Here is a 20,212-nt window from a genome sequence, read left to right as displayed (position 1 = left end):
ACATATGTTCCTTCTTTAACTTAGTGAGTTAAATCATAAAATGCATATAATGTCCACTTCATATATGATCTTTTGTTACTATAATAACACTTCTTTATAATTATACAAATTAAAAAAAACATATCATGAAATATTATTAAAACAAAAACTAAACACAGAATCCCAAGGTCTTAATAGGTAGTATTCCCACAGGATGTAATGATCAATGGTTATGACAAGTATCTCCTAAATTATGGATTATTTATAATTTCTCATGTTTCTTTTCTTAAAAGTTTTATTTTTATATGAATAACTCCCTACTGCTTTTTTTTTTTAAATCATGCATTCCCTGTTTGGTGCTGTATAGATGGATTTCTTACAATACAGAAAGGATTTTAATAGTATCTTCCATTTCTTTTTTCCCACTGAAAGAATGGCTGCCTATTAGAGATTGCTGGTTGGTTTGGAGCAGCATGGCTATGGATACCCCCCAACGTGTAGCTTTTGTTACTGATGCAGTAGGTCAGCTCACTCACTCACCTTGGGAAGTCATTATCTCTTCAAAACCATCCTACAGCATAAGGGTCCACATAATCGGTGGGGAGTCACCACACCTAACAGTCTAGTTCTGCAATGAGACAAAACCTTGAATTTTTGGAAAGTTTTCTATGGAAATCAGTGAAACAGTCCCTAATAAGAGCTACTCTATAATACCTTCATTTCCTATGTAGATTGTGGCTATTAATCAGTTTTCCATATATATGTACACTCAGTATGAAGTTTAGAAATTGCATGTATCTGAAATCTTTGGAAATTAAAAGCTACCAAAGACCTATAAGACCATCTCTGACAGCTATATGCACATGCATACCTACACTACAAAATTAATCTCTGGGGAGGCTAATTCTGATTTAGATAAGCCCAGTAAAATCAAATAACAAACTTCAGTAGGTACATATGGAGGTTATGTACATTTCAAGATAAAATTGATAATATCACATTCACGTGAACAGCATTTGGATTTGTATACAACCAGCATGTATGAGAAGACCCTTAAGTACCAGTACATGAAGTGCTTATACACACAGAACTTCCTTAAAAACCTACATCAACCCTATAAAGTATGTTCTGTACCTTTACACATCCATTTTACAGATTAGGAAACAAGTAATTTCATGAGGTCACAGCCCATCAGCAAATGGCCCGGCTAGAATTCAAACCTAGTCTCTGACACTGTCTAGTGCTTAATGTCTATTTATTTTACTAAAGCCTAATACTGTTAATGGAAAAATATAATTCTCATGACTATTTTAAAATCATTATGAGTATGCAAGTTTTAAATAATAATGAAAATATAGTTTGAGGTTTTAGCTGTTAAAAACATATGGGGAGGGGAGCCTGGCTGGCTCAGTCAGTAGACATGTGACTCTTGATCTCGGGGTTTTGAGTTCGAGGCCCACACTGGGTGTAGAAATTACTTAAAAATAAAATCTTTCAAAGAAAAAACACATGAGGAAATAATTTCAAAACATGCTGGGTTGATAATTTTTTATTATATATTTTAAAAACAGTGTTATATCTTTAAATGTCAATAACCCTGCAGGGTTTGAGATTTTGATCTACTTTTAAGTTAATAAGCTAACCTATTACTGTTTCATGGATGCTGGCAGAAAACATGAGGCAACTAGGGACTTCATTATTCACAGTAGAGTAATAGCCAGAGCTTCATATTGGATTGTGCCTGTAATTCATGCGTCCCACCACCCAGGGGGGCAGTGCAGGTGGAGCCAAGCTGGATTCTTGACAGTCATTGGGCTGCATTACAGGGGCGGAGTAGCGAGTTGCAGGGATCTTAAACTAAGCAGAAGCAAACCTGCTCTTTGTCTGTGGGAGGTGTTACCTCATCCCTCAGTGTTTCTTGTTCAAAACAAAGCCCTGAAAAACTGCATGGATAACAGGGCCTTGTATTCTTGGCATGCCCAGGCAGAAAGTGCAAAGGCAGTCAGGGTCCACAGTAGATTGCTTCTCCCAAGAAGAGATAAGCAAAATGCATGAAATCTAGGAGTCCTTTAAAAGTAATGTTTGATATTGAGAAAAGATAGATAGATGATTATATTGTTTCCTTGTTTATTGAATATCTAAAGGCTAGGTTAGCAGCTCATAGTGAGTGCCTTTAATTTTATCTCTTCGGAAAAATTGAAGGTGCTTTCTCCTTTTTTTTATTCTGCACTTCTTTTGCTTCCTAGACTTCTATAGTGTTTTAACCAAGGGGAATGGTTAAAACAAATGTTTTCTATTACTAGCAATAAACATTGTGAATTGTGACATACAATCACCTAAAACATAGATACACATTTTTAGTGAGACTCCCTGCTTCTTCTGAATATTAACATTTTCTACCATCCTGGTTTCAAATTAGCTTCTCTTTATTGGAAAGAATGACTGAAAATTAATTTCCAAGATTTTACAAGTTTCAAAGCTATCTATCTATATTTTTGGTGATCAATACTATTAAATGTGGTTTAAGTTTCCAAGTAGGTGATTCTTATACATGAACACATTTTTAAGTTTTCTGGTAAAAAAGTATATAATAAACCAAAGTACATCACAAGCTCTAGATTAATAAAAATAGTAATACCTGGTGTTTGGTGAGGACAGACAGAAGTAGTAGCTATTTAAAAAATTCTTCCATGGTTTAATTTAAGTTAGATATCCTGTAATATTTTAGTTATTTTCCATTAGTTATGCCATGAAAAGTTGTTAACTTTATGTTTTTTGAGAAGATTCATTTATTAGTAGGATTCTCCTACTTTATTTTATAAATGCCTTTTATTTTTATTTTATTTTAAATTATCATTTTATTTTAGAAAGAGAGTGTGTGTGTGAGCAGAGGAGAGGGGCAGAGGGAGAGAGGGAGAGAGACAATCTCAAGCAGGCTCCACACTCAGTGTGGAGCTTGATGTGGGGCTTGATCCCATGACCCTGGGATCAAGACCTGAGCCAAAATCAAGAATTGGATGCTCAACTGACTAAGCCACCCAGGTACCCCTTTTAACACTTTAGGAATCAGACAGCAGTATGTTCAATCTAGTTAATGAATAGAACAATGACTATCAAAATTGGAAGTTTAAAGTAATATACTAATGAGGGCTAGTTTGCTAATGGATTCATTTTAAATGTGCTAATTAATGCTTTATGTACTTTGCATCATAAGCATCAGTCCTACTTCAGAATACAATCCAAAGCAAATGCTTTAAATCAGTGTTACAAGTGTCTAAGTCCTTCTAATTCACTCAACAGAAAAAAAGATAAACACTGTCATGACTAAGAACAAGATCAAGTTTTAGAAAACAATTCATCTTTTTCATTCATTAAGTACCAAAAGGTTAAAGATGAATAGAAGAGCACTGTCATATCTTAATATATTTCTAATCATAGGAATTCAGTGAGCTGGCCACACAAGGGAAGTGGTTTTTGTTTGTTTGTTTGTTTTTTGTTTTTTTAGAATTTCTTTTTTTAAAGGTCTTTTTACCTCCAATAATCCATAAAGGGCCTTGAGGTTGCTGCTGTTTTAGGCTATAAGAAACTAAAAAAGTCGTTGTAAGGAATCTGATGCAAATGATTTGATTCAACCTGTGTATAGCAGGGAATAAATTAGAAAACAAAACAAAATAGAATCCTTAAAGTTAACACACCATATTGACTCCTGTCATACTTCTTGGCAATAAGATTTTGGTTGTGGAAACAGGGATTTTAATGGCTTGCAAAACAAGAGTATGATGGCATGATGTATCTGTTTAATATTTTTCAGTATTTCTTCCCCAAAACTATTTGAGCTATGATCTTTAGTAACATTTTGTTTCAATTAAAAAACAATTTAAGAATCATTTACATTCATAAATAAAGCAATTTTGATATTTTGTTTTATGCAATAATCACTTTCTAATAAATTATTCATCAGGCAAATGCAAATCAAAATGAAATAATGATTTCATATAAGCCAGTTAAGTAATCTTCATTTTTATGGTGACTTTTTTCAGTTATACAGTACTATGTGTAACAAAAATTCCTGTATTATCCAAAGCGGAAGGCATTTCTAATATTTACAGATTCCTATGATTAGAAATATATCAAGATATAACAATGCCCTTCTATTCATCCTTAACCTTATGATACTTTGAATGAAAAACATGAATTGTCTTCTAAAGCTTGATCTTGTTCTAAGTCATGAGAGCATTACCAATTTTATTTTTCTGGGATATTTTGTTTCAGCAGTGCTTATTTTCATGGAGAAGATGTAAACATTCAAATTAACTAAGTTAATAATAAAGTATATTGACACTGAGTAGGGAGGAGTCTCACTGCTGAAGTAGGTTTAGTCCTGATCTTTAATATTTTACTTTTTATTTAATGGTTATTTATTTTTGAGAGAGAGGAACACAAACAAGGGAGAGGCAGAAAGAAAGGGAGACAGAAAATCCGAAGCAGGCTCCAGGCTCTAAGCTGTCAGCACAGAGCCCAACACGGGGCTTGAACTCACAAACTGCAAGATCATGACTTGAGCAGAAGTCAGATGCTTAATGGACTGAGCCACCCAGGTGTACCTTTAACATTCTACTTTTAAAATTTCTCTCACCTACTCTGGTCAGAGTTTACTTTTTTTTTTCTTTTTTAAAGGGAACTCAGGTTCTTCTTGGGGCTTGTGATTCAGAAGTATCTTGGAAACCCTCAGCCTGGAAGACTGAGCAGTCAGGGGCCCTCTGTCTTCACTGTAACCCGACTGGCTGTGTTTTAAGTTTTACATGAGATTTCTTTAAAAAAGTCAATCTAAAAAATTTTATAAACCATGGTATAGAGCATTCTGCTTTATTAAACATCATTACATGTTCTACTATAACTCACAAATATTAGCTATATGGGCTAAAAATATCAGTTTGTCATATAGAAACTCAATTTGGTATCGAAAGATCATTCAGATTGCTATATTATTTTATTAACTATTCATTTACTCTGTGGTGATTAATTTCTTTCCAAATTTATCATTGCATTGGCTTATGTTAAAATGCCTGTTATATTTCATACGGGGAGACTTTATATAAGTGCAGTGCTCTCCAGTAGGTATTTCTGTGATACAAGTAGTAGCCTCCTAAGAATTGTGCTGTCCAATATGGCGGTCATAGTCAGATGTAGCTGTTGAGTACATAAATGTGGCTAGGGTGACTTAAGAACCGAATTTTTAGTTTTATTTAATTTTAATTTTAAAAATAAGTGGCCATATGTGGCTATTTGGTACCATATTGGACACTGCGGCACTGCTGAAAGATACATATGAAATACTCAGCTACCAAAACTTTTTTGATGTGTTTTCTTTTTCAGTTCAAACTTAAGGAAAGAGGGAGACAAAGCCAAAGGATTTAGATTTTATAAATGATTTCATTTTGATAGCAAAAATAATATATTTTTTGAATCTTCCATCCACTCTCTCTTCATCTTTTCTGTCTCACTGTATAACGTATCTTTGATTTTCTCGTGATTTTGAGTGATTTTGCTTTCTAGTGAATGAAATGGATTGGGAACTTGGAGGGCATTTTCAATAAAGTCAATAAACTGACTTTTTTGGGAGAATCCAGAAATAAAATGAAGATACTACTAATGACATAATAATCTTTGATAGTTCTGAGAAAATTTCAATATGCAAACATCCAAACACAGCAAGGAGAAATGAGCTTAAGGGAAATGAAAAACACTTTCTGATTCTGCACTTATCCTTCTTATAATCATTTTAAAAAATCAACAAGAGACAAATAGACTCATATGCCTGAATCTTTGATGCTTTCAAGACTGCTATTTTAAAGCAGAATCTTATGTTGTCAGTTCTATATTCTTTAATGTTTCCTTATAAACTAATAGAATGACCTCTGGGTTTTGTACTTAAGGAAGCTTTCAACATTCACAAAATTGAAAATGAAAGGTTATTTTTTTCTCAAAATGAACTTTTTTTTGAAGTTTCAAGTTTTTATTTAAATTTTAGTTAGTGAATATACAGTGTAATATTAGTGAAGTTATTTTAAGAATACATAAGATTACTGTGTGGTAAAGGGTAGAAGGCACCAGAAACATGTTATGTGTGATATTATCATTTTTTTTAAACAACAAGAACAGCAAAAGAACATTCTTGCCACAAGGAGATATAAACACAGGGAGAAGAAAATAGGAATTGAGAAAAGCATCATAAGATTTGAAAGGTCAGTTTTGAAAAGTCTGTGCTATGCTTAAATCTGAGACCAGTGAATAAAGGCATACTTTTGTTCCAGTGACAAATGGTAACAGAAGAGAAAGAAGCAGGATGGTGGTAGGGAGGCTTGTGCTGGGGTTGGTAAATATAGAGAACACCAAAGGGAACAAGCCAGGCCAGTCTACAGGGTTCAGGCTCATTCTGTCTAGATTTCTGTTAAATCTCCTTAAGACTCTTCTATTGAAAAATAATAAAAATAAATAAATAAACAAATAAATAAATAGATAAGACTCTTGTAGCCACATAGCACATACTGGGCATTTCTGAACTCCCAGTGTTCCTTTTTATATGTCCTGGACAGTTATGTGCGAGCAATGTCGGTTATAACCATTAGCCTCGCTAATCCACCTGTGGGGGGCGGGGCGGGGCTCTGCTCATGAGTTCCAGCCCATTTCTTTGGAAAGCAATCAAGTGTTCCCAGACAAATCCATCTTCTGATCCTATGCCCCTATACTATTTCCTTTCTAAACTTTTAACATTTGTTTCTTTCCCTCTCTTTTTCCCTGTTTACTGCCTCCCTTCTCATTTATGACCAAAAGAAGAAAAAAATAAGAACCAGGAAGCAATTAATCATCCCAGGGATTAGTCAAGTTTGACAAATGTTATAGATCTTTCCAAGGATAAATTCCTATGTTTCTGATTTTATCTTGCATAGCCTTCCATATGAATGGTGTCATGATATGCCCGTAGTAAAACTATGGTAGTGATTGTAATGTTATTGCTATTATTAGCATAACAAATAGAAATATACAAATATGGAATTTTATAATATGTCATAGTATAGTAAAGAATTTTGAATGACATATTCTGGGACCTGGTAAACACTTCCCATAGCTTACTCCATTCATTCTTAGGAGGCTACTACTTGTATCATCCTCATTTTACAACTGAGGATATCCTTGTATGATTTCTTTTATGTTTATTTTTGAGAGACAGAGAGAGAGACAGAGAGAGAGATAGAGTGCGAGCAGGGGAGGGGCAGAGACAGAGGGAGATACAGAATCCGAAGCAGGATCCAGGCTCTGAGCTGTCAGCACATAGCCTGATGTAGGGCTTGAACTCACTCACAGACTACGAGACCACACTGGCTCAACTTGTTAAGTTCTTGAATAACCATGCATTTTCATTTATACTTTTTTTCAAAATTTATACTCAATTTCCTAACCCCTATAACTACTAATAGTTTCTCTATACTGATTCCTACATAGGGGGTAATGTATGTGTATTTTTAATCATTTGAATTCCAGGGAACAGCCAGCCAATTTGGCAATGGGGTCTATCTATGACAGAAACAGTAAGAATTGGGCATGAAATAAACTTCTCAAGGGGTCACACACAGCAGGTTGTGTCCTATTGCAAGAATCCGAACTTTATAATGCGACACATAGATGGGAAAGATGCTCAGAGAAAAGGGGGCAGAATGATCAGCTAAATGACACAAGGCTGAATTGTCCACGATGCAATCCATCACATTTTTGCTAAATAAACATAATACCTAAATGCTGAATAGTGCTGGATTTCACCTAGAAAAGGATTAAGGAGCTATTAATTCAATTCTAGGGATTAACCAAATTGGCACACTCTGATGGAAGGGCCTGTTGTCAGAAAAAGCTTGGGGCATGTGTATTTAGTTTGCTAGAGTTGCCATAACAAAATACCACAGACTGGGTGGTTTAACAGAAATTAGTCTTCTCATTGTTCTGGAGGCTAGAAGTCCAAGATCAAGGCGTCAGAAGGTTTACTTTTTTTCTGGTCTTTTCCCTTGGCTTGCACATGCCTACCTTCTCATTGTGTCCTCAAATGGTCTTTCCTCTTGGTTTGCATTCCTGGTATCTGTGTCCTAATCTCCTTTCTTATAAGGACGCAAGGTATATTGGATTAGGGCCCACCCTAACAATCCCATTTTAACTGAATTACCTTTTCAAGGCCCTGTCTCCTTATAATCACAATCTAAGGTATCAGGTGTTAGGGCTTCAACATATGAATTTAAGATGGGTGAGACACAACACAGGCCATAACAGAAAGTAAGGCACCAAAAATCACAGGCAAGAGTGGGAGGGCCCTCATACATCATAGGTCTGGTCTGGGGTTTAGGCCAAGTCTAGTCAGATTGCCCTGGGTCTGAAAGTCCCATTCAACATTTTGATAGTACTAGAATAAGTTTAATAGGGTTATGTCACTCACTCAAGATCGCATAGATTAATAAATAGCAGACAAGACTTGACCTAGCTTTAGCCGATTCTAAATCCTAATCTTTTTCCTAAATGTGCTTTTCTATAAGCCAAATATCCAACACAATTATAACTAAAATACAAAAAGACATGTTACTCAACTGCATTATTTTTAAACCTTCATCTCATTAGCTTTCTCTAATATTTGTCTCTAATATTACAGAATTCAACAAACTGAAAACCTAATTATTTCACTTGACAAATATATCTTGAGTGTCTGCAAGGTGCCAGGGACTTAATCCAGTGATTGTGATACACGAGTAAATAAGACAACAGTCTCTCCATAAATAGAGATGATATTCTAGTTGATGGTTAAAATGGAGACAAAGAATAAACAAAGTGATTAAATGTAGTTTATATTATGCTATGTGGAGATAGATATCTGGAAAAAAATAGAGCCGAGTTTTTGGAACAGGGGCAGTGGGCGTGTAAATTTTAATAAGGTAGTCAGGGCAGGCTTTCCTGAGAGACTGAGATTTATAGCACTGTCTGAATAAGATGTATTTTTGACTGAAATAATATTAGTGACTTAAAAAGAAGACTTGCAGAATTCACTGGGATCTAAGTTCTTTCTTAACTTTCATTGGCTATATTCTTCATGGCCATGTATGTGTCTGAAAACCAACTGGAAGTACTTGGATTTGGTAGTTCACAGACTGGAAGGAAAGGTAGCTCTAGGAATGCCATAAACACACCATTTGTGTCATTCTTCCTCACTCTCTCCCCTCTCTCTCCTATTTTTTTCAATTTCTCATCTCTCTGTCTGTCAGGCATCTCCAATTTGCGGGGAATAAAGCCACCAGCTGTTCTGTAGTCACATTATTTAGCAGCTAACCAAAGAAAGAAGTTTTTCTTTTAGCTTCAGTTTTCAAACTTCAGTGATCAGTGAAGATCACATGCTTCTCTTTGTACCTATCATTATTTCTGGGGGATAAGGAATCATGACTTTATTGGTCTGGTACCCTCAAAACTATATGAGCACTTCTCAGAAAGAAGATGGTGATAGTAACTGTTCAGTAGAATGGATGTAAACTTCTTTCTTTCTTTTAAAAGTTTTTCATATTTATTTATTTTTGAGAAAGACAGAGGGCGAGTGTGGGAGGGACAGAGAGAGAGGGAGACAGAATCTGAAGCAGGAGCCAAGCTCTGAGCTGCCAGCACAGGGGCCTACACAGGGGCTAGAACTCTCGAACCGCTAGATCATGACCTGAGCCTAAGTTGGACACTCAACAGACTGAGCCATCAAGGTGCCCCTAAACATCTTTAAGCAGAGATTATAACTTATAGTCAGCTCCACTGAGTGACTCAGTAATGGTTATGCTGAACAAATTGTGGATCATTTGTTTATATTTGTGTAGTGTTGAGATTTTTCTTTTCCTTTCCAGGGTTAAATGAAAGAGAGGAAAGTAGGGAGATGAGAGGAAGTGTGGAGATCTGGCCAGACATGCAGAAAAAGCTGCGAATCTGTTATCCACATCTACAATTAGTGTGTGTTGTGGCATGGTGTGGCTGACTGATAATTACTTCCCAAAATATGTCCATGTCCCAGTCCCAGGAATCTGTAAATGTTACTTTATTTGGAAAAAAGGATTTTGCAGATGCAATTAAGTTAAGGATCTTGAGATAAGATTGTCTTGTATTATCTGAATGGGCTATAAATAACATCACAAGCGTCCTTAATAGAGAGAGGCAGAGGGAGATTTTACACGCACACACGCACGCACGCACGCACAAAGACAACGTGACCACAGAGGCACAGGCTGGAGTGATTCGGTCGCAAGCCAAGGAATGCTGCTAGCTACTAGAAGCTGGAAGAAGTAAGAGTTTCTCCAGAATCTCTAGAGGGAATACAGCCCAGCCAAGACCTTGATTTTGGACTTCTGGACTCTTAGAACTCTGAGAGAATAAAGTTATGTTGTTTTAAACCACTAAATGGGTGGTAATTTGTTACAGCAGCTGAAGGTAGTTAATGCAGATACGGAGGCGTGAAAAGACAACAATTTAACTGGGATTCTCAGAACGTGGAGAACCTAGAAGTTGTCTGCATTAAAACAAAGCACCTGAGGAGCACCTGGCTGGCTCAGTCAATAGAGCATGTGACTCTTGATCTCAGGGTCATGAGTGCAAGCCCCACGTTAAGCAAGGGGGCTGCTAAAAAGAAAAAACAACAACAACCCTTAAAACAAAACACCTGATCCAGGTCCTCTGGCGAGGGCCTCAAAAAATAAAGTGATGACCTGTTCCATTATTCATAAGTGGGGCAGGATAGCTTTGCGAGGTCCCCAAGCGTGAGTCCTATGTGTGCTGCAGACTTCATGCTCAGTAAGTGAAAGGTGAGCCTGTTACTACTTCCAGAACTTCTGTCTCCCTCTAAATTGAGGTACAGGTTTGAGAATCAAGGATTATAAACCCAGACTATGTTTAGAGGCACACAAGGGCAGGTTTTTACGATGTCATGAAAGTAATTGTTTTTCAGGTATGGACTAGATTTTATGCTTCTTTGTATCAACCTTCCCACTTGAAGCAGGACCTTACATAGGACCTTGCTCCTGGTTTTACAAATCTTTGTAATTGATTATTGGAAGAAAATGCTGCATCAACTGTGAATGGTACTTATTGACTGGAATGAATGTAAGCCAAGAAATAATAGAAGCAAGAAAAAGGAGTGTGTAAAGGCATCAGTAACAAGCATGAAGTTAAGAGAATGTTTCTTAAACTGTAACTTTGAAGGCCAATGTAAGGTATTGAAATGATAGCAGTGTTTTTCAACCCAGTTAACAAATGAGACATTTTTCAGTGTCAAGTTTTTCCTCCAGAAATTGTCATTACAATTTTGACTTTTAATACCAAATTTACTGTAGAATTTAGTATAACAATATCTGCTTGAGCCCAAATGGATATACTTAACTGTTTTACATCTAACAAGTTAATATTTCATGACATTTTGCAAGGATTCATTCTAGGCACTCTCTTCTCTGAATAGTTTGACACGTATGTTGTCCTATGTATCAGATCTTATTTTTATATTCAAGGATGTGTGAAAACAGAACACCAAAAAGGACTAGGTGTAACATATTTTCTAAAGAAATGCTTTAGAAGTTAGATATCAAAATAAATTATTTAATAAAATCTCTTGATATTTTGCCTGGCCCCCCTCCTGAGATTCTAATTTAATTGGTCTGTACTAGGGATGGAGCATTGGTAAATTCTTAAAGTTCTCCAGATTATAGTAATGAACAGACCGATTTGGGGACCACTGTTTTGGAGCCTTATTAACCCTAGGCTATGGATGAAAGTTCCTAATAAGGCTGAAGGTTCACCGAAACTAGTCTACAGAGAAACAAACAAAAAAGCAACACACAAGAAACAAAACAACCCCAAGCCCCCAAAACACAGAACCTATAAGAAAGTATCTGTCATAAGAACCTAGGCAGTGCCTGAGGTCATTAACTTGAAATCATGCATAAAAATCAGTAGATTCTTTTCTAAATTTTACTTTAATAATTAATTGCATTTATCAACAAATAACTCCTATCTGGAAATGGTGATCAGTAAATAAACAGCAGTCCATTTAACTGAAATGTGAGACCCTAAAAAATAATAGTTATTAGATAATTATCTCTCCTCCCTAAAAGCAAGACTTTTAGATCTTGCTATCTGAATTTTTAACAGCTTTATTCAACTATAATTAACACATGGTATACCACACAAAACATTTTTCAAGTATACAATTTGACACAGGAATGCACAATCCAGATGAGGTACATATCCATCAGCCCCTGTCTCCAGGGAAACACAGTCTCGTTTTTGTTACTGTAGATTAGTTTGCATTTTCTAGAATTTTACATAAATGGAATCATATAGTTGTACTCTTTTTCATTTACCTTCTTTCACTTAGCACAATTATTTTGAGATTCATCCATGCTTTGGCTTTCCCTAAAGTTCATTCTTTTTTATTGCTAAATAGCAGTCTATGAGATGTCTTTATCCGTTAATCTGTTCCACATGAACTTGAGAAGAATGTGTTTATTCTGCTATTGTAGGGTAAAGTGTTCTACAAACAACAATTAGGATGTGGTGGTAGTGTTGTTTAAGTCTTCTATATCCTTGCTAATTTTCTGTTTACTTGTTCTGTCAATTTTGAGAGTAGTATTGAAACTCTCACTTTAATTGCTGATTTATCCATTTCTCATTACAATCTTATCAGTTTTTACTTAAAATATTTGAAGTGCTATTATTAAGGGATTAAAAATTTAGGATTGTCATATTTTGTGATGTTATGTTACTGCTAATTGGCCTCTTTATCATAGTGAAATTTTCTTCTTTCTCCCTTTTAATATGCTTTGCTCTGAAAATTACTTTCATATTAAAATAGCCACTCAAGCTTTTAAATAGCTTTTTTGACATATTATTTACAACCATCAAGTTCCTATGTTTACAGTTTACAAGGCATTGTTTTTTAGTATATTTATGAGTCAGGGAGCTATCAACACGAACTAATTTTTAAGTTTTCATCATTTCTTTAAAAAAGCTTGTGTCTATTAGCCGTCACTCTTCATTTACCCTATTCCTGCAAATCTCCTAGTCTAGCCAACTATTCTCATTTCTATCTCTATAAAATCACTTGTTCCAGACATTTAATATGGGCAGAACCACACATTCTGTAGTCTTTTGTAATTGGCTTCTTTCACCTAACATATTTCATCCATGTTGACACAGGTATCAACACTTCATTCCTTTTCATTACCAAATAATATTGTACTGTATGGATATACTCCATTTTGCTTATCCATTCATCTGGTGATGAGTATTTGAATTGTTTCTACTTCTTGGTTATTATGCATAATGCTGCACTGGGTATCTGGCTATAAACTTTTGTATGGACATATGTTTTGTTTCTTTTTGATATATTCCAAGGGATGGAATTGCTGTATGTATGTACCACTATGTGTAGTTTTATGGAAGTGGCAAACTGTTTTCCAGTCTATGCACTATTTTACATTCCCACTAATAACTTATGGAGGTTCCAATTTTTTCACATACTTCCCATCAACTTCCTTTTGATCAGTAGAATGGTCTACATTTTTACATCCTTTTATATGTAACCTATTTGTATTTTTATATTGAAGGTACATTTTTTGTAAGTTGCATAAAGTTCGATCTTTTAAAATTATTCAATGTGACAATCTTTGCCTTTTAATGGGGATATTTAGAACCATTTATATTTTGTGTGATTATTGACATGGTTAGGGTTAAAACTATCATTTTGCTATTTGTTTTCAATTTGTCCCATCTGTTCTTTGTTCCCTTTTTATGTCTTTTCTGACTTCTCATGAACTAATTCAGTATTTTTTATCATCCAGTTTAATTTCCCTTGTTATCTTATTATTAGTTATTTTGGTGGTATCTTTATAATTTATAGTATAAATATTCAAGTTGTCACAATCTACATTCATGTGATACACCACTTCATTACTGTGTAAGAATCTTATATTTGTCTACTTCCATTTCTCCCCTGTGCTGTTACGCTATTGTCATACAATTTATTTTCATATATCTTAGTCAATTATGTTTTTTTTTAAGTTTATTTATTTTGAGAGAGAGAGCATAAGCAGGGGAGGGGCAGAGAGAATGAGAGGCAGAATCCTAAGCAGGCTCCATGCCATCAGCACACAGTCCGATGCAGAGCTCGAACTCACGAACCTGTGAGGCCATGACCTGAGCTGAGATCAAGAGTCTGACGCCTAACTGACTGCACCACCTAGGCACCCCTTAGTCAATTACGTTTTTAAGCAATATAAGTTCTAAGAAAACCATTTTATGTATTTGCTCATGTAGTTATCATTTCTGATGCTTTTCATTCCATATGTAATTCAGATTTTCATAACCATTTTACTTCTGCCTATTAAGTACCTTAATATATATTTTTTTGTAGTTTGAATCTATTGTTGATGAATTATTTCAGATTTTCTATGTCTGAAAAAGTGTTTATTTCACCTTCATTTTTGAAAGATTTCTTTTTTTCTGTGTATAGAATTCTAAACTGACAGATTTTTTTTCCCTTTTATTTTCAGACTTTAAAAATTGCTCCACAGTCTTTTTGCATGCACTATTTCTTTTGAGAAATCTGCTATTACCCTTATCTTTGTACCCCTGCACATAATGTGTCCTTTTTCTTTGTCTGGGTTTATAATTTTCTCTTTGTTGTTAGTTAAATCAGTTTAATTATGATGTGCCTTAAAGTAGTTTTCCAGTTTCTTGTTTTTAGTGTGCATTGTACTTCCTGGATGTGCAGGCTTAAATAGTTTTCATGAAAACTGAGAAATTCCGGCTAAAATCTTTTAAAAATAATTTTCTATCCCTCCCTTTTTTTTTTACTCCTTCATACTTAGCTTCTTGAAATTACCCCATAACTGTGTTCTGTTTATTTTTTTATTCTCTGTGCTTCATTGTGAATGGTTTCTATTATATTACTAGTCTTCAAGTTCACTAATCATTTCTTCAATGTCTTATTTGCTATTAATCTCATTCAGTTTCTTTTTCATCTTACATATTGTAATTATCATATCTAGACATTTGGTAATTATCATATCTAGTGTCTTGTAAAAATATTCTCCATGTCTCTGCTTAATATTTTGGACAATTAGAGTATAGTTATAACAATTATTTCAGTGTCTTTCTTACTAATTCTAACATCTGTGTCAAATGCTGGGTAAGTTTTAATTAATTCTTCTCTTTATGATGTGAGTTTTCCTACTTCTTTGCATGTTTGGTATTTTCTGTTGGATGCCATACTTTGTGAATTTTACTTTTTTCAGTGTTGGATATTTTTGTTTTCATATAAATGTTCTAGAGCTTTGTTTTGGGATGCAGTTTAGTTACATGGAAACCCAATTTTCTTTTCAGCCTTGCTTCTGATTTTTAAAATCTGTTAGGTGGACCACAGCAGTACTTAGCTTAGGGCTCATTATTCCCCACTCTTGAGACCATTGTATGTACTCTACTCAATGCCTCATTAATAAATGATGTTTTCCAGTATGAAAATTGGGATTGGGCCCTATTCCTAGTCCTGTGTAAATGCTGGATCCTGTTACTATTCTTTTAGGCAGTAATCTTTTCCCCAAACTCAGATATTTATTCACATATGTGTGCTAATCAATATTCTGTAGATTCTGGAATTCACTGTCTGTGCATCTCTCTCCTATCCAGTACTCTTAGAATCTCTATCTGCCTTGGCTTCCCTGGATTCCCAGCTCAATTCCGGGAGTCTGGTGAACTCACCCTGAGACCCTCCTTACTATATCACAGTCCAGAAACTCTCTTAAGTCTGTAAACGGGGGCAATTGCTGGGTTCATCTCATTGGTTTCCCATCTCTCAGATACTGCTGTCCATCAATGCCCAGTGTTCAGTGTCATAAAGCTGCTGTTTCATGTGTTTTGTGTGTTCTTTGTTGTTTTAGGTGAAAGAGTACATCCAATTCATGTTTGCTCCATTTGGCCAGAGCACTTGTGTCTGAACTTAATATTCTGCTTGTTAGTATAGCCTTGTATCTCTCTCGTTCAGTTCATGAGTTTCTGACAGGTAGATTTTTTCTGGGTGTTCATCTTAATATCTGTCCCTATTGCCAGCTTGGTGTATATATTAAACATTTGATAAGTGTTTGCTGAATTTGAACAATTAAACAAAACTCCAAGTATAGATTAGTTCAATGTTGTGTGTGGTATTTGCCATAACTTAGTAACATGAAAAGTTAGCCTCCTCCTCCTCCTAGCCTTATTTTATAGCTGTATCAAATATGGCCCATGAGAATTAGTATATTTCCCAAAGCTAGTTAGAGTCCAACATAAAATGCAGTTCTGTTATATGACATTAAGCGAATTCATCAACCTGTAGTGGATGATTTCTATCCACTTATAAAATGGATATAATACTACTGGCTCTAAATAAATGATTGCTGTGTTGCTGAAATGAAAGCTCGGTTTGTGTGTAGTAGATAGTATTCCATCAGCAGCTATCTAAAATATTAATGAAAGCAGTGGTTTTGCATAGAGATAGTTTGATGTTCAAAGGACTCCAATCCTTTCAAAGAATTCAGTGGAAAAAGCATAAGAGAGTAGTCACTCTATCTGTATTCAAAAGAATAAAGCAAAACATTCTTAACTAGACATCTGCTTGTATAGATAGGTTAGCAATGCTGATAACTCTGATGGATACCAACCCATGGCTTATCTAACACTGCCCCACCAAAAGTATTGAATTTTCACACTGCCTTATTCATTTTTTTTTCTGCATGACGGTTTACATGCTTCTTAAAAACACAAAAGTTAAAATGGTGTGTCCATTCCTCTCTTACAGTACTCTTCTAAATGTATAACAAAAAAGCAGTTGTAATAGTTCCAAACCTTCTTATATCTCATAATTAAAATATTATGAAAATATAATTAAAGTGGATTTACTGTTCTTGATTCTCTTTTTCCAGTTTTTTTTGAGATTTAAGAATTGTGTTTCATCTGCTAGGTTTTAGTGGTACCCCAAAAGTTAGCAAGCTCTCCTTCTAAGTACAGATGAACTAAAGCTCATGAAGTCACATGCTCCAAGTAGGTGATTCATGCCTTGGCATTTGTAAAACACCAAACTATTTTAGAAAATATAAGAGCTCTTTCATTTTTCCCTGGTAGCACATTTTAGCCTCAAGTTATGGTGAACAGACACAGGCTGCCTGATACAATTGATGGCCATCATAATGGTAGGATTTGGCTAATCAGCAAAAATTAAATGAACACTAGCAGCCTAAAGGAACCAGAATGTGTGCGAAGGATTGTGGTTTCAGCTTTAACTTTTGTCTTCTTCCAGAACATGCTGTCTTTTAAGCCTGGCCTAACTTTTTTAAAGGTCTGAACCTGTGGGCAGGCACTAAATGGCAAACTTAATTTACTGGAGAAGACTTCAGCTTGCTTATATTGTTTACTTACTCATAAAATAACTTGAAAAAGTAACATACAAAAAATATGCGCTAATGTTAAACTACATCCAAAAAAAAAAAAGATGAACTATTTAAAACGCATGCTGTATTATTTTTAATTGGAAAATTCAATTATATATGGTCTATCTAAACATTCTAAAGTTCTTATTGGTGAGAGAAATTCAATAAATTTATAATTGTTCTTCTAAAAGCATCTGTATTGTTTTCTTAGAGAAAGTTTGCAAACAAAAGTGGAAATCACAAAGAACAAGATTCCAAAGTGTCCTTGGTACCACTAGACCGGTAGCACTCTGGAGAGGACGATTTGTAAAAAAACAAGAACACACACAATGAAAAACACAAAACCATTACCAACAGAATAGAAAATGATACATTTTTGAATATTTTATGACACTCCTGATTTTAACTTATTTGAAACGGAAATAAGGAATCATGGAAACTTACAGAATACCAATTGTTTGGCAGGGTGCCTTCACATGAAATATATAAAATCTAAATATGTTGACAGACGTAACACAAATAGTCTTAGTAAGTGACACTTTGGGAAATGCCATGGAGAAATTCTTGAGTAGTTTTGAAAATTTCTTCCATAATTGAGTGTCAAAGATAATTGTTTTTTTTCTATCACATGTTGCTTATTATTAATATTAAATATATTTTTAGTTGTAAGACTCAGGCAAAGAGTCAAGATTGAAAGGTGTTGGAAATGAAATTTGTAGCATCTTTGCTTTCAGCATATTTCCTCTAACTGTATTTTTACTGGACTGGTTTCAGATGCTCTAAGGAATAGCTGTTTCTGTTGTCTAATTTTAGAAACGGTTCTCAAGCTTTAAAATATGTGGTCAGTGAAGAGATGCAATGCTTGTATGATGCAAATAAGGATGCAGATTAGAGAAAGATGCTGTCAATCACAGGTGTTGCCTCCTTTGGAATTAATCAAGGTGGTTGGGTTTGAATTTAACTGACACTTTTGACTATTACATACTTTAGAAGACAAGTACATGTTTGCTTAGCAATTCCTATAAACACCTATTTGATTTTGTGCCAGTGACACTGTCTTTATGTTTCCTATTTTAGCAATAATATGCTGGTGATATCAGTTTACAAAATTCTAATGGTTCATTTTAATCTGGAAGATTTTGTACACATCAACTAATATGCCCCTGAATATTTATAAAACAGAATTGCAAATCATTACATTAAGGTATTTGGTACTATTTATCTGGAGACTAGCACCATAAATGTCAAATAAAGATCGCCTAGCACAAATTCTTTAAAGCCTGCTGATGGAAATTGTCTGAAATAAATACATATGTATTAAATGGATCTGTCATTACAGAGGAAGGTTATAAAAAGTTTGGGAGATTAGTGTGATGCAGTAGAAAACTATGAAGTTTGAAACCAGATTAACTGCTATTTGCATTCTGCCTTTAACACATCTCCATTTTGTAAATGGTGATACGAATATATACATTGTATTTGGGGGCAGAGAGAAATTTATCTGCACAAATAAACATGGGTGCCTTAGTACCATAAAATTACACAAGACCTAATTTTTACTACATTTGTGTTGTCTCATTAGGCTTGCAAAATACTTCTGTAATCTCTGTTATTACTAACAAAAATATAAGTTCAGTTATAATATCAAATAATGTAAATACAATATCAAATATACTATGAACGAAGGGCGGGAACAGGAAGGAAAAGTCGGTATTTTTCATTGCAAATGAATAATTTGTAGATGTCAATACAAAATGATTTAAACTGAGAAAGGGTTAATTTTCACTAGTTATGTTTCATATACTTCAGTAATAAGACTAGCATAAATCAAGGACATAATCCGTAAGAATAAAAAATGTTGAGCAATTTGAGGAAATGCCTTAGAAAAATGAAATGCTACACAACCTCTCTGTAACTATTTCTCAGGTTTCTCTGTGGAGAAACTGCTCACTTTTCTCCCCAATTTTTTTTTTGTCCTGGAAAGAATCCTTTATGGACTTGTGTATTCCAATAAAATAGAGCAGACTCTTAGCCAGTCTCAGCATGGTGTCACAGAGGAAGAAGCTCAAGTCCAATGCCAATAGTCCTAAACAACAAGCAACATTTAAAGTCTCTCAAACAGGTAGCAATAGGGCTATAACAAAGAGCAAAAGGTCCTCCCAAATCTTATTTACCCGCCTCTCTTCTCACAGTCCTCAGGTAGTAAGCCAGCCTGACCCTCCTGTTTCCCAAATCCTCAAACACTCCAGCCAGATGCAGGGGTGGGGGGATGGAGGGAGGCCTCTCCCTTGGTTTTTGTAAATCTCACCTCCTCACTCCATGTTGTGCCTTTGGGATCTATTCTATTGGGATCTATTCTATCTTCTTGTTCATTAAGATCTCCAAGTTATTTTTAAATGTATATTAACATAGCCTCCTCCCAATGTCCCTTCTCACCTGGGAACTCAGAACAGAAGAAAGCCCAGGAGTGGAGAGAGAAATCAAAGGCAACTCCTAGAAGTGGGGAGTGGAAATTGAGAATGGAAGGCAACATGGTGGGGTGTTTGTTTTGCTCACTCAGATATTCTTCTGCCCGTGGCACAAAGGGCTTGATAAATATTTGTTGGATAACTAAACATATGAATAAATGAACATTTAAACCTTTTAATATGTTGATTCCTAATACTCTTGTATCTCTAAATGCTATACTGTGGAGGCAGTGTATGTAGGTTTCTTGGATTTTA

At 34.9% G+C, this 20,212-nt stretch overlaps 1 protein-coding gene across 2 annotated transcripts in view; it reads right to left on the bottom strand.

Moving 5' to 3' along the window:
* Positions 1-20,212, bottom strand: part of KHDRBS2 (KH RNA binding domain containing, signal transduction associated 2) — a 577,798-nt gene that overhangs the window by 55,365 nt on the left and 502,221 nt on the right. The window contains exon 9 of one of the 2 annotated variants that reach the window (XM_047102966.1): positions 10,818-10,823. The exons of the other annotated variant lie outside the window; for it this stretch is intronic. Within the exon in view, the coding sequence (XP_046958922.1) occupies positions 10,818-10,823 (6 nt within the window). The remainder of the gene's footprint in view (positions 1-10,817; positions 10,824-20,212) is intronic. 2 annotated transcript variants of the gene reach the window in all.

This window comes from Lynx rufus, unplaced genomic scaffold, assembly GCF_022079265.1.
Source record: "Lynx rufus isolate CCGP_SWC_20201006 ecotype Redwood Valley unplaced genomic scaffold, mLynRuf1.p SCAF_6, whole genome shotgun sequence".
In the NCBI taxonomy this organism is placed as follows: domain Eukaryota; kingdom Metazoa; phylum Chordata; class Mammalia; order Carnivora; family Felidae; genus Lynx; species Lynx rufus.
The sequence above is the reverse complement of the archived record's forward strand: the minus strand, read 5'-3'. Positions and strand labels throughout refer to the sequence as shown.